Source organism: Anguilla anguilla, chromosome 4 (genome assembly GCF_013347855.1).
Source record: "Anguilla anguilla isolate fAngAng1 chromosome 4, fAngAng1.pri, whole genome shotgun sequence".
Taxonomy (NCBI): Eukaryota; Metazoa; Chordata; class Actinopteri; order Anguilliformes; family Anguillidae; genus Anguilla; species Anguilla anguilla.
In genome coordinates, this window is record NC_049204.1 from 31102362 (window position 1) to 31116883 (window position 14522).

The window sequence follows — 14522 nt, forward strand, 5'->3', positions numbered from 1 at the left end:
ATGAATTCAAAAAATATATTTATATGTACGCTCTCCAAAGAACATTTGTTCCCTGGCATCGTGCAAAACCAAAACACGGTCAAGAAACAAATACATTGCGCGGTGTTCTTAAAAGGAAAATATATTGTCGTTGGCTTGTGCAATGGGTGTGCGCACCCTGGGATTACACTAATGACGCGGTGGTTTGTGGACCATGATCCCTTTGGAGGACTGTGCTGTTTAGCTCATTCATCACGCACCATGCAGGCACGTCACAAGGTAGTGCCGCTCGAGCCAGTAGCGGGAGGTGGCCGTCCCCCGTGGCGCTCTTGGCCTGTTTTAATAATAAGATTAGAGGGAACACCTGTTGGTCAGGCTAAGTCAGAAGGGAGATTCTTAGAATAACTCTATTCTGTCTGCGTATGATGGTGCGACAAACTCACGCTCTATGGTTTCTTGTTCCCTGCTCTGGCTAGCTGGAGGGCAGGAGGCCTGTAGCTGAAACGGCAGGGCTGTACTTTCCCTCCCTCTCGTGTGAAGTGAGCCGGCTCTCAGGAGGAAAGACCAGGGAATGTCCGCGGAAGGATGTCTTATTTCGGAGTTTATGTTAGTTGCCACGTAGCGTTTCCTGAACTTTTGCCTGTTGTATTTTGAGCTGGTCGGAAAACCCTCTGTAAGGAATAAAGCCCTCATAAAACACGTGCATTATAGAAGTGGTGCACACGGAAAGCATTGTGCCAGCTTGCAGATTGGGTCCACTTATATCCAATATGACTGGAGCTACACCGTTCTGATTATGAAAGCAGCAGAGACAGTGCACGTGTCTACATATAACCCTCCTAACACAGCCTCACCTAGCCCCTAGTGCCATGTCATGACCTTATAATTTACAACATCTCTGTAAAAGACAAACATGTAAAACAAGGAGTGTGTGATGAATGCTAGGTCAATGTTCCAGTTAGTACTGGTAAAACTGAGATGGCCTCTCAGTGGTGATGGCAGAAAGAATGCAGGCTTCTGAAGTGCTGTCTCCTCCCCATTTCACCGTGTTTTATGGTCATAGTTTTTGTGCTAGTGTTTTTTTTTTCCCCTCTCCCAGCTGCCCCGGGTGCTGGACAGCCAGTCCTCCGGCATCGACCTCGCCTTCTGGGGCCAAGCGCTCACCGACATTTCTGGAAAACTGAGAGAGGTACTGCCAGCCCCTGAATCCTTTTTAACTTGAGTCTTATTTATTAACACAATAGGTAAAACGGGCATTTCAGTAAACATGGAACAAAGTTATGAAAAGGAATCTGCAGGTCAGGTGACAAACCCAGTGGGGTTTATAAAGAAATTTCACCGTATACTTTCATTTTAATTGAACAGTTCAACATATAGACTATATGAAATAGTGTATTGAATGTAAATACAAACTCAAAAAAAAAACATTCAGAAAAACTCATACTATACTTTTTTCTGCAAAAGTTCCCTGTATTTTTAGCATCCAGGAAATGGTTGTTTCCTCCTCAGGTTTGTGTAAACTCAGGCTGTGGGGATATAATTTGAGTGATGGGGGTCGGGGGTGGACTGCAGCCATCTGCTGTGATTTAAGCAGTAGTGTGGGGTCAGGTGAGTCAGGTGAAGGGTCAGAGCAGCCAGCACTGTAACAGGCTCTGAGCGTAAGCCCTCCTGGAGGAAACTCTCTGGCTGCTGTTCGAGGGACACTTTGTGCCGGGGACTTCCTGTGGAGTGGGTGGGGCTGAATTCCATCATGTTGCCTGGTTGACCAAAGCCTTGACTGCGGTTAGTCATTTCCCAAGCGTCAGTCAAAATATGTTGAGGCCCGCTGGGTGAGATTCCACCCCTCAGGCGCAATTATTTGCTCAAAATATGTGAGGTTTTTGGCTTCTCGCTGAAATACATAATGATTAGTTGAGACACTGGGAAAAAATGTTCAGCACAACAAACTGTTTTCTAGTAGACCCTTCCGTCAGTAGAAATTTGTTAATCAGAGTAGACAGTGTAATAGTGTCAGCCTGATGTCCGGTGAATGCACTGGTCACAGTGACTTGTCTATATCAGCCTCGGGTCCTTGTGCTGTGGGCAAACAGAGACAGACCCCTTTCACAGATGGACAGAGGAAATGGCTCTAATGAAGAGGGCCTTTGTTTGGGTTCATTGAACTTGTTGAGCGGGCATATTGTTTCTCTTATTTGTCTCGTTTCAGCTAGGAATTAAATAAAAACAGAGCATAAATACTGTTTTGTTTTTTGGTTATGGGTTTGTAAAATGACCTTGACCATCCCATTAGGTTCACATTTTATCCAGAACATTGACTTTCATGCAGCTGTCAGGCTGCCCTTATCTTTTATTAGAACTGTTGATCGTCTGTGCGGGTGCTTTTTTCCATGGGAATCTTAGTTATTTATTAGTCCCCAAGGATCAAGGATCGTCATTTCATGCAGAAAATAGGATCTCATCTGGGCTTTCAAATCGCTGCTCTCAATCCACGAGTCAAGTAACCTACCCTGAACTGCTGTTATTATGACTAGTGCTACTTGTTAACAGACATTCTTATCCATAGCCTACATTTACATATTATACATTTACACAGTTCAACATACTGAAGCCATTCAGGTTAAGTGCAATGGCAGTACTCTACCTCAGAGTTACAAGAGCAGTTCCTTTCCCATTATTAGATTAGATGGGCTATCCTCCCTGAGATGGTAGCTGGGGCTGTCCAACCTGAATGGCACTCACTCTCTCCTCTACAGCTGGCAGGGCGGAGCAGCTTCAAGGACCTCCTCCGTGTCCTGGGCCCCATTGTGCGGAGCATGGAGAGCCCCTCGTTCAGCCAGCTGCTGAGTGTCATCTCCGAGCTCTTCTGCGGGTACCCCGAGGGCTCGGGTTCGAGGGTGGCCTCCTACAACTGGTACGAAGACAACAACTACAAAGCCTTCCTGGGAATCAACAGCACCAAGGGCCCGAGGAGCTACGCCTATGACAAGACGGCCAGTGAGTCATCGGGTGCACGCCTCCCCCCCCCCCCCCCCCCCCCTTTCTCTTTGAACGGAGCCTTCATTTCAAAACACCACCCCAAACGTGACCCCCTGCGATTAATGCGAAGTGGGTTCAGAGTGCTAAATTCGTTGAATCATTTCTTGAAAGGTTGAAAAATGAAAAGACTTTTCGCGATCCCTTGCTCCTCCGCCTTTTCCGCAGCCCACTTCTGCAATGAGGTGATGCGGAGCCTGGAGTCGGACCCCCTCACCAGGATCGCGTGGAATTCCGTCAAGCCTCTCCTGATGGGAAAGATCCTGTACACCCCCGACTCCCCAGCAGTGAGGCAGATATTAAAGAGTGTAAGCGAGCCTGTGCTCCACCCGGCACCTCCTGTCTGTCAGCACATACATCGGGCCTGAGCCAATTTCTCACCCTGCACCTAAACAGAAAAAGCTTAAAGTCGACAGTAAATTCCCTGGCAGCTCATTAAAACAGTGCTAATTAGTAAGGTCTTCTTATCCAGGTATGTAGCAGTAGGCCTCTTTGTGCGGCTGTCACTCACTTGGCAATACAACTATCGACTGGCTGCCATACAGCTTCTGTTGTGTGGCTCTCACTCTGAAATTGATATTAATTTGAGCTTATCTTGGCTTTCGGGAGGTATTTGTGTGCCCTTGGCAGTACAGACAGATAACCGAGTAGCTGGAAGCACACTTGTGTATTACCTCATCCATGAACACCGACACACTTTGTTATGTAAGCGGCTGTGGCGCTTTAGGCAGAAGGTTACACACACGCGCGCTTCCGTTATCTGGGTTTTCAGCACGTTTTGTTCTCCATTTCCCCCAGGTTCCAGTCTTAATTGCTCTGGAGGAAGGGCTGGGGGTTAAGCATAGTCTCCGATACGTAAACATGGTCAGATCATGTCTCACTGTTCCTGAGGCAGTGTCCCCGGCCTGCATGATCGGTTCCTCTGAGCTACAGCGACACTGAGGCTTTGCCTGTCGGAAAGACATAATATACTAACCTGTCAATCCCCTAATCTTTCCATCGCCCCTCTCTGAGAGAGATAAAGAAGAGGGAGAGAGAAAGATAGAGACGGAGAGAGGTAGATGGAGATAAAGACAGAGGGAAAGAGAGAGAGATTTCATTGGAAGGTGGTCTCAGAGTGCATGAAGAGAATAGATATGCTGTGCTTATGTTGCATGTATGTGTGTGTGTATGTGGTGGGTTTGTGTGCTTGCCTGCTTGTGGTGGTGTGTGTGTGCGCGCATGTTTGTGTGTGTGCATACGCGTGCGCCTGTGTGTGTGTCTGTGTGTGTCCATCAGGCCAACACCACTCTGGAGGAGCTGGACAGGCTGAGGAACATACTGAAGGCCTGGGAGGAGGTGGGCCCCCAGCTCTGGTCCTTCTTCCAGACCGGCATTCAGATGAAGATGCTTCGAGTAAGGCACAGCTCCACTTAAGTGCATGGCAGAAATCCTTTATCGCCCTGAACCCACCACCTTGTTCCTGCTTCCTTTAAACTTTATTATTAAAACCTCATCAATCATTACCAGACTGTATTTGCTATGCCTGTTTGAGCAAAGCCCTCAGAGGAAGCCCAGATTTACACTATAAACACGCACAGTATATACAAAATTTACAGCATATACACATATAGTATATACAAGATTTACAGTATATTTACAAAAAAGGTAAGTTAAAAATTCTCAGGGGGATATCCAGAGAATGACTGCAATGCTTTTGTGCCCGTTAAACTAAGTTATTCCAAGAAGATCAATTTGCTGGTCATTAAATCCAGCTCAATTGTGACACAATGGTTACTTTTTTTTTTTTGAAATTATTATTTCTGTCTCATTATGTGTGTGCCAAATTAAACCCTTGAAAATGACAGGCAAGTTTCCAGTGAATGATTTTGAATCAGTGCTTGCTCAACTTCAAAAATAGCGGAAACTAGCCTTTTACTTTTTTGTGCATTGGGAGAGAACTTGAACCTAAGACCCCTTTTTGAGTTTAAAAAGTGCTTTGACAACTGAGATGTGACCTCATGCAGCAGAGAAAATGAAACTCGGCTCAAGGCTCACACAAAAAATGACTTAAGGCTTATCCGATGGTCAAAATATTATGTTTCTTAACAAAAGACAATGCACTTTTGTACTTGAGCTAGTGTAACGCCACTTCCTCCTCTAAGACTTGTTTGTTGTGAGCAATGAACTGTTCAAAGACATCAGTCAAAATCGTGGCTGCAGCCAATATAGCAGTAGAATATGGATAGAGGTTGGGTTCAGAGCATTGGATTGAACATCTCCCCTAAACGCTGCACGAAAGACAACATTTCGGAAGGTGCTTGTTTTTCCAAATCAGAAATCCCAAATATACCATACTTGTACTTTATATTTATCAAAGTCTTGGGAAGTAAGTATTGACCCATGACGCCAAGATCTCCAGATGTTATAAAATTAGATATTTCCCTAATTTCTGCATCTTGTGCATTTGTACCCACAATACCTATGTTAAATACAAATTATTCATACACATTAACGACTAATTATTTTAATTGCACCAGTACACTAGTGGATCTGGCATTAGCAAGGCTCAGATAGCACTCACGGCTGTTTTACCATAAGGAATATAATCTGTCTTCGATCTGTTTCCTTAATGTTTTCTTAACTTACTGCTCAGTTTTAATACTCATGTTTGGTATCAGGTTGAGGTTATTCATGATCATTTTTAAAGTTTCATGCTTGTCTTTTCTCTGTTTACTGGAATGTGTCCCTTTCAGAAGGCAATTAGGAACCCTATAGTGATGGAGTTCATTGATAAGAGCCTAGAGGATACAGAGTTCTCCTCCCAACATATCCTCAACTTCCTGTACACTGGACCGCCCACTGGTCGCTCCTACAACATGCCCAACTTTGACTGGAGGGACATCTTTGAAATGGCAGACCGGATCCTCCACACGTTAAACCAGTATGGAGAGGTAAGCTAGCTTGACTGGGTACTGATCAAAATGCCACCTTGAAACTGAAAGAAAGTATGTGATACCTGATACTGCCTGATACTGCCTTTTCAATAAATAAGCTTTACTCAAGTGGTAGAAAGTCAACACATATACATAGGTTTTTGTTTTGAACAGTGATGACGGAATGAAGAGAAGTGTCTCAGTTTTATTGGTCATTTAAAAACTAGTTTGAACTTTTTAAAATTTGGCTGATTCTTTCTGTGCTTTTTGGGGTTCTACCTACTTATTCTAAGCAGTGATATTATCAGTAGAAGAATGGTTTATCTATGCAAATAAATTACATTTATTTTCAGGTTTAACAAAACAATTGCCAAAGTTAGATTGCTGGATTGAATACTTTCCAAAATGTTTCACTTCGTACTGGGCCATTCACTTAGCATAACAATATCCCTTCCAAAGTCCAAATGAGAATAGTTTCAAAAACTCCTCAAGGTTATCACCAATCCCCTAGTGATAGGACCGTAAAATTGTGGTCAGGACCTCCAAAATGGCACTTAGTGCTGCTAAAGAAATTCCACTCAATCTAGAGTAGTGAAAAGGAGGAAAAAAAACAGCCCTCCTGTCAGCGACATTCAAACCCCTTTTGTGAATGGTTGATATAGTGGAGAGCGAGAGAACCCTACCTCAGTGTTTTTTTTGTATACGGGCTTCATTGAAATGTCGCGGGGGGCTCGACGGGTAAGAGGGGCAAATCGCTCTGCGGTTCGCTCAATTCATCTGTCACCCTCTCTCGCCTCTGGGGCTGCGGCCTACCGTTCCCGGATCGAAAGGAAGGAGAAACCTATCTGTCTGTACGTGCATCTTTAGCCCTCCGCGCCTTTGTCTCCGGCCCCGCTAACAGCACTTGAGCGCGACACATACGCCCAGCTGATTGAGCCCAATTAGGTATAGCTGTCAGGCCGGCCCTGTTCTTCAGATTAGCTTTCTATTCGCGTGGCCGGCCGATTTGAGTCCGTGAGGCTGTTTTGTTTCTGAGAGCGCCCTCAAGCCAAACTAGAGAGCGCCGTGCCATCGGCTTTGCCACCGCTCCAAGCGAAGCAACACCTTTTAGCGCCTTTCTTCGTTAAGTTGGGGCCGGCGTGGATCATTGGAAGCGTTGTGTTTAGGCCTGGTCGGGTTCCAGCACCGTACTGTAATGCGGAATGGGCTGGCGAGGAGGGGTGAATGTGATTGGACAGGCTTTACGTGCATTAGGAGGCCACCGCTGAAGTGTCGAGGAGAGGAGGAGCGTGAGCGCAAGCTGTGGGATCGGCATTGTGTGTCGTGGAGGGCTCTCCTGCGGAGAATGGCCGTCATTCTCTCGCCGTGCGCTCCAGACCCGCTCGCTCTGTTTCGGGGGAGTTTCCCCCATTCACGCTGTCCCCCCTCGCCCCTCAGTGTCTGACCCTGGACAAGTTTGTGGCCACCTCCGACGAGGACGAGATGACCCACCAGGCCCTGCGCCTGCTGGAGGAGAACAAGTTCTGGGCGGGGCTTGTCTTCCTCGACACGCACCCCTGGAGCACCGAGGTGCCGGCCCACGTCAAGTTCAAGATCCGGATGGACATCGACGCGGTGGAGCGCACCAATAAGATCAAAGACAGGTTAGCCCTGCCAGGCCACCGGCAAACACCTGTGTGGGAAATCACAAAGGCAGCCCTGTCTTTCAGGGGGAAGGTGGCACAATTTAGCACCGTAGCTAACCGTGTTATCAGTTTTCCCAGAGTGTAATTAGAACGGGTCATTAATTCATGTGTGTGGGTGTAAACAGTGCGCTCCTAATTCAAACAGATACTTCTTATTCTCAGCGCTTCCCCCCCACCCTCAGTGGCAGTGCAGAGAGTGACAGGAGCTTGACAGAACAAACAGCTGCTGTTGTGAAAAGAATTTCAATGAAGATGGCTGTCTCAGTCCTCCTGGGAAATGAATAATAGGATTGTGTGGTTGAAGATAGAGAGGAAGAGGGAGAGAGAGATGAAAGGAGAGATGAATGGTCCTTTATGTCACTCATTAGTTGGCAATTACCAATGTACAGGTGGATGTAAATGAAGAGGGCTAATGTAACCTGTGTGTACGTCAGACTTACACATCTCAATTGAGTTCTGAGCAGCTAATTAGGTACACTTTTTGGTCGTTTTGAAATAATTGCATGTAAACGATTCCTAATTAGACATGGTACAGAATATGATTAAACAACTACTTGTTAAATAATTTTGAACAGGAAGAAAGTGGTAATGTGCAGGAAAATTGTGCCAATGTCAAAGCAAGATCACGGGTGTCTTTGACACAAGACTGTAGGTGAGGGTGCCATACTCCAGTGAAACCGGAGAACAGGTGGCTTTGATCTCTTCTCCTGAGAACAGAGTGTGGAGAAGCCTTCTTCCTCAGCCGGTCGCTGTTTGAGCTGATAAGGGTTCGCCCGCTGCCTACAGCCCTCTGATCTCCTCCGTTCGGACAGGTACTGGGACCCCGGACCCAGGGCGGACCCCGTGGACGACCTGCGCTACGTGTGGGGGGGCTTCGCCTACCTGCAGGACATGGTCGAGCAAGGCGTGGTCAAGGCGCACACGGGCAGAGACTGGCCGCTCGGCATCTATCTGCAGCAGATGCCTTACCCCTGCTACGTGGACGACCTGTGAGAGAACGCCTGTCGAACGGTTTCACTGCAATTTGAACCAATCAAAATGTATTTCTCCTGATAAAGAATAATGATTGGTTCAAATCAATTAGTTGACTGATTGGTTGCTCCACCCTGTTTTGGATTCATGGAACCTCATGCTCCCATTACTAGCTCCTGTAGTTTTCTTACCTCAAGCAATTATTCTCACTTTCACAATGAGTACATTACCCGTGCTAGAATGAATGCTCATCATCATTTTGGTTCACTGTTGATTTACCCTGGAATGTAGCCCTCCTTAATTAAAGGAAACAAAGTCAGTGTTTGAGGGTGGAGTCTTGTTAGTGGTAATTTTTCTGCCTGCTAATGAAGCAGCAGAGGCTGACCTGTGGGTATGTCTCTTGAGTTGGATGAAAGTGTGGTCTCCCTGAAAGGGACTGCATTCGAGGCTCACTTCCTGTGTTCTGCCCCCTCTCCCGTACGCAGGTTCATGCTAACGCTGAACCGCTGCTTCCCCATCTTCACGGTGCTGGCCTGGGTGTCCTCGGTCTCCATGACGGTGAAGAGCATCGTCCTGGAGAAAGAGCTGAGGCTGAAGGAGACGCTGAAGGCCATGGGCGTGACCAACGGCGTCATCTGGAGCGCCTGGTTTGTCGACAGCTTCCTGGTGATGAGCGCCAGTACGGCCCTGCTCACCGCCATCATCATGGTGAGAGGCCCTTCCCTCCCCCCACTGTCTTGCCCCATGGACCCTGTCCCAGCTCTGGAATCTCACACCCCATTCACTGCCCTTTGCTGTCAGGCTGGTGTTACATCTGCTTTGTGCCTCCTGGCTTAACCTGAGTTTGTCCAGCTGCTGAACTGGTTATCTCACACATGTTCCAGTGAGCAGGACTGGCCCCTAGTGGACATTTTGTGAATTTCAGAGTATTGGAAACAAATTGTCAAATTTTTGAGGAAAAATATTCTTTCTTTTTTTGTGGAGTACTGTTCTGTTTTAGTCAGTTTTAAAGCAGGTTATGTGGCAATTAATGAAGCATGCTTTTTATTTTCATCTTGTACTATTATGTGCCATTATAGTGTGAAACTGTTCCACAAAAGCGTGAACTGGGTGTGATGATGTCAATGATGTTGTGGTTGAATTTCAGGGAGGGAAAGTGCTTACCTACAGCAACCCCATCATCCTCTTCCTGTTCCTACTTACCTTCACCGTGGCGACCATCATGCAGTGCTTCCTGATGAGTGTGTTCTTTAACAAGGCCAACCTGGCGGCCGCTTGCAGCGGAATCATATACTTCACCCTGTATCTGCCACACATCCTCTGTTTCGCCTGGCAGGATCGTATCACCAAGGATATGAAGATCATGGTGGTGCGTTGTGGCTTAATACCCCAGAAACTTCTGCTTACCAACATTGGTGCCCCGTTACACTGAGAGTGGATTTAGAGTGTGGTTTAAAAACAGACCCATTGCTGATTACATTGTTTGTTTACTATTTTTAGCACCACCATATGACCACTTCAGAGCACACCCAGCTGAAATGTTTGACTTTGTATAATTTGTTCCACAATGGCCAACATTGGCAGGGATCCACACGCAAATCAGCCTTATTCTTCAAAAATAACACATTTGTCGACTGAATGATAAAGCTTTCATTGCTACTGTTACATTCTTGTATGTGTGACTTGTATTATTAAACTGCTGTTTCAGAGCTTGCTGTCCCCTGTTGCGTTTGGTTTTGGGACGGAGTACCTGTCTCGGTACGAGGAGCAGGGTCTGGGCCTGCAGTGGAACAACATCCAAACCAGCCCCCTAGAGGGGGACGAATTTTCCTTCATCATGTCTGTCCGCATGATGGTGTTCGACATCTTTCTGTACGCCATCCTCACTTGGTACCTTGATAATGTTTTTCCAGGTGAGACTAGGTTGCATTTAATTTACATTTTTTAAAGAAACACATGCCTAAAATCAATACTTAAGTTTTCTTGGTTGAGTAATGAGTAATAAATACATAAATGAAATGTGTAATGCTGATAGCAAATCGTATTTTCAGTAGTAATTATTTTGCCATTTGATACTGCCGTACCAATTCATTGTCACAATACACCAGACTATCAGACTATCATAACTAAGCATATTCTCTCTGTCCTTCTGTTTCTGTCATATACATTTCTATGTCATTCTTTTGTGTTCTGAACAGGCCAGTATGGAATCGGGCGGCCATTTTATTTTCCCCTCCAGCCGTCGTACTGGGCTAGGCTGGAGCCCTCACAGGACGGTCAGTTTTCCATCTGAATATGCCACACGGTGCTACTCTCAAAATAGAAGGCCACACACTATTACACACAGAAAAGGCTTTCATGTTCACTGCCTCGTGTTTCTGTACCAAGCGCCCACAGAGCCGGAGTGCGTGAAGCCGGAGTTCCCAAGCTCCGGAACGCCGGAGGCCGAGGAGTGCGGCGGGAAGTCTCCCTCCGGACCCGGATCCGACTCCAGGCTCTGCAAACACCAGGACAAGCGCCGGAAGATGGAGAGAGAGAGAGAGGAGCAGCAGAGGAGACAGGAGGAGCACCAGAGGAGGATGCAGGAGGCAGAGCAGTCAGGTAGACTGGAGGGGCAGAAATGGTGGCTTTGTAAAACAGCTCATAGAGGAAAACCATATTACTCCGTCTATCTTTAAAAAAGTCACCTCGCCTCTGCAATAGATTTTCGTTGTCACATGATAAAAGACAACAAAGAGTCATGTTTGACTCAATTCTTCATTAATATACAATAGACCATTATGAAAGCATTATTTTGCAGGGTCATTTGGAAAATACAGTGCCTGATGTACCCCAAGGCTTTCTTCTGTTCCAGTCCAGCTAAGCATTTCCAAATAAAAATGGTGCCATTTGACCACACCAATGCCTATGCTGCCTTCACCCCATCCCCTTTGCCCATGTAACCACGGTAGCGTCATGCCCTTGACCGCGCTGCCTGGCAGGTTGAAATGTAATCAGTGTGCTGGTTAATAAATGATGGAAGCATTTTTTTATGGTGAAACCAAACAGCATTCCTTTCCCCTGACATAATGTAGCTCTGTTAAACTGTTTGCCTGGTTTTATTTCTACAAAGATGTGTTGATCTTTTGAACCTTGTTCCTAAATTTGAAGTGTTATTTCTACATCATAGATACCATGAGAACAATATTTTATGTGTGGGAAAGGCATTGTGTTTTATCAGAAATGTACCAATATCTTTGTCTAAGGTGATTATCTTTTGGCGATAATTTTTAAAGGGATCATGATAGTGATGTGTGTAGCCTGGTAAAATGTGATTGCAGTCAATCCCACGCCACTGTGTGAGTGATTCAGTTTTGGACTTTGACCTTTGACCCTGTCATTGCCCCCTGCAGGGAAGCCCTTCTTTGAGGCGGACCCTACAGGCCTAAACATGGGTGTGTCTGTGCAGGACCTGGTCAAGGTGTTCAGCAGAAACTCGCCTCCAGCGGTGGACCATCTGACCCTCACCTTCTACGAGGGGCAGATCACCTCCTTCCTGGGGCAAAATGGGGCGGGAAAGACCACCACCTTGTAAGCCACTCCCCCGTGCTCTGCCCCATCCTCACATGCTGTGATGTCCTCACCAGTGAAATGGTTTGTAAATTAACGTTACCCTGTATCATGTTCTGCTCTCGTCCCAGGTCTATCCTGATTGGTCTGTTCCCTCCCACGTCAGGAACTGCTTATATTAACGGAAAAGATATCCGCACAGACATGGACACTATTCGCCAGTCTCTGGGGATGTGTCCCCAGCACAACATCCTGTTCCACCAGTAGGTCGCCTTCTCGCCTGGTTCTCCACTCGGTGTTATGCGGCGATGTCTGTCTTGATGTGTCCGTCGCTGTCTCTCTCCCTGTCTCTCCTTAGTCTGACCGTAGCGGAGCACATCCTCTTCTACTCCCTGCTGAAAGGCAGATCTTACCCCGAGGCCCTGCAGGAGGTGGAGAACATGCTCAAAGACCTGGGGCTCCCTCACAAGAGAAACGACGAGGCTCAGAATCTCTCTGGTCTGTGTCACCCGCCCCTCTGTCCACTTCCTGTCTGGACCGATTACTACAGCCTCCCTCCTTCCTCGTGGCCTATTTCTAGAGAAACTGGGGAGAGAGGCTCCACGTAGACCGTTACATTACATTCATTTACCAGACAATCTTATCCAGAACAATGTAAAGAAAGTGAGAAGGCACTATTCAGATAGGTTGTATATGGACTGTGCCACTAACTCTCTCCCACATAATGGATGCCACATTATACATTGTTGTGTAGTTTGTTGTTTCTGTCTATTGCTGAAGGTCTTTTCCAATGTTCAGGGGGTATGCAGAGGAAGCTGTCTGTTGCCATGGCGTTTGTGGGTGGTGCAAAGGTGGTCATCCTGGATGAGCCTACCTCTGGGGTTGATCCCTACTCGAGACGGTCAATCTGGGATCTTCTGCTAAAGTATCGCTCAGGTAAAAGGGCACCCCCTGCCCTGAAAAAGCAGGAATTTTTGAGTATCATTTCTCCTCATAAAAATTTGTCTCGTGAAAAAAAATGCATTTGCCTTTTGTTGTTGGTGCATAGCTGTGTCTGTGTCTGCAGTGTTTCCTTACTATTCACCTTAGCATTCACAGTATGTACACATTTCCAATATCATTTGCAAAACTGTATGACAGTTTGTGTCTGAGTTTACAGGCGGCAATTTAAATTGAGATTAGGAGGATTACACAGCTGTGATACGATAATGAGCTACTTATGAGTGAAAATTGGCTCCGTAAACGAGTTGTGACTGACGTGCTTTGTATTTGGAAACAGAGGTGCGCGGTACAGGGGAAGACTCTTCTGTAAATTAGTGAATGGCTCAAGGTATCCTCTCCCCGTTCCCCAGGCAGGACGGTCATCCTGTCCACCCACCACATGGACGAAGCTGACCTGCTCAGCGACCGCGTGGCCATCATCTCCAAGGGCCGCCTGCACTGCTGCGGCTCGCCGCTCTTCCTCAAGAACTGCCTGGGCGCCGGCTTCTACCTGACGCTGGTGCGGCGCATGACCGACCAGAGGCGCGTGGCCGGGAAGGAGGTGAGGCGCGCCATGTGTGCGGAGGCAGTGCGGGGCTTGCCTTTGGAGTGTTATAACCTTAACGGGGTTATAGCGTTGTGCTTTTGTCCCCTTGTAGGGAGAGTGTGACTGTGTCTCAGAGTGTTATAACCTTAACGGGGTTATAGCGTTGTGCTTTTGTCCCCTTGTAGGGAGAGTGTGACTGTGTCTTTGGAGTGTTATAACCTTAACGGGGTTATAGCGTTGTGCTTTTGTCCCCTTGTAGGGAGAGTGTGACTGTGTCTCAGAGTGTTATAACTTTAAGGGGGTTATAGCGTTGTGCCTTTGTCCCCTTGTAGGGAGAGTGCGACTGTGTCTTTGGAGTGTTATAACTTTAAGGGGGTTATAGCGTTGTGCCTTTGTCCCCTTGTATGAAGAGTGTGACTGTGTCTTTGGAGTGTTATAACTTGAACAGAGTTATAGCGCTGTGCTTTTGTCCCCCTAGACTGAGTGTGACTGTCTCTCAGAATGTTAAACTGTGTTGTCACAGGGTTACAGTGCAGTGCTTTTGTCCCCTTGTAGACTGAGTGTGACTGTACCTCAGAATGCTCCTGCCATTGTTCCATCTGCAGCAAGTACAAAGAGGAAGTCCAGGCCCAGGCCAGCGCTCCCGATCGACACATGGACGGTAAAGGGCGCCTGATGATTGGATAGTACAGAAAAAAACATTCCAAAATGTGGGATTACAATGGAATTTTTCCCTCTCAGTTAAACTGTATTGACATTTATTTGGGTAACAGATACCAACATCCAAGTGGACTTTTACAAAGTCAAAACAGGCTTAGTTTATTACCAAAGTGTATATGCCATTATTCAACTAATTTATCT

At 46.6% G+C, this 14522-nt stretch overlaps 1 protein-coding gene across 2 annotated transcripts in view; it reads left to right on the forward strand.

Annotated features, from left to right (window-relative positions):
- Positions 1 to 14522, forward strand: part of LOC118225718 (retinal-specific phospholipid-transporting ATPase ABCA4-like) — a 38723-nt gene that overhangs the window by 9625 nt on the left and 14576 nt on the right. For both annotated transcript variants that reach the window (XM_035414600.1, XM_035414601.1), the window contains exons 8-25: positions 1079 to 1168; positions 2733 to 2973; positions 3181 to 3320; positions 4291 to 4407; positions 5748 to 5945; positions 7365 to 7570; positions 8425 to 8601; positions 9070 to 9292; positions 9732 to 9953; positions 10293 to 10497; positions 10783 to 10860; positions 10973 to 11185; positions 11977 to 12154; positions 12265 to 12396; positions 12492 to 12631; positions 12932 to 13069; positions 13486 to 13676; positions 14217 to 14322. In XM_035414600.1, coding sequence (XP_035270491.1) covers positions 1079 to 1168; positions 2733 to 2973; positions 3181 to 3320; positions 4291 to 4407; positions 5748 to 5945; positions 7365 to 7570; positions 8425 to 8601; positions 9070 to 9292; positions 9732 to 9953; positions 10293 to 10497; positions 10783 to 10860; positions 10973 to 11185; positions 11977 to 12154; positions 12265 to 12396; positions 12492 to 12631; positions 12932 to 13069; positions 13486 to 13676; positions 14217 to 14322 — 2995 coding nt within the window. The remainder of the gene's footprint in view (positions 1 to 1078; positions 1169 to 2732; positions 2974 to 3180; positions 3321 to 4290; positions 4408 to 5747; positions 5946 to 7364; positions 7571 to 8424; positions 8602 to 9069; positions 9293 to 9731; positions 9954 to 10292; positions 10498 to 10782; positions 10861 to 10972; positions 11186 to 11976; positions 12155 to 12264; positions 12397 to 12491; positions 12632 to 12931; positions 13070 to 13485; positions 13677 to 14216; positions 14323 to 14522) is intronic.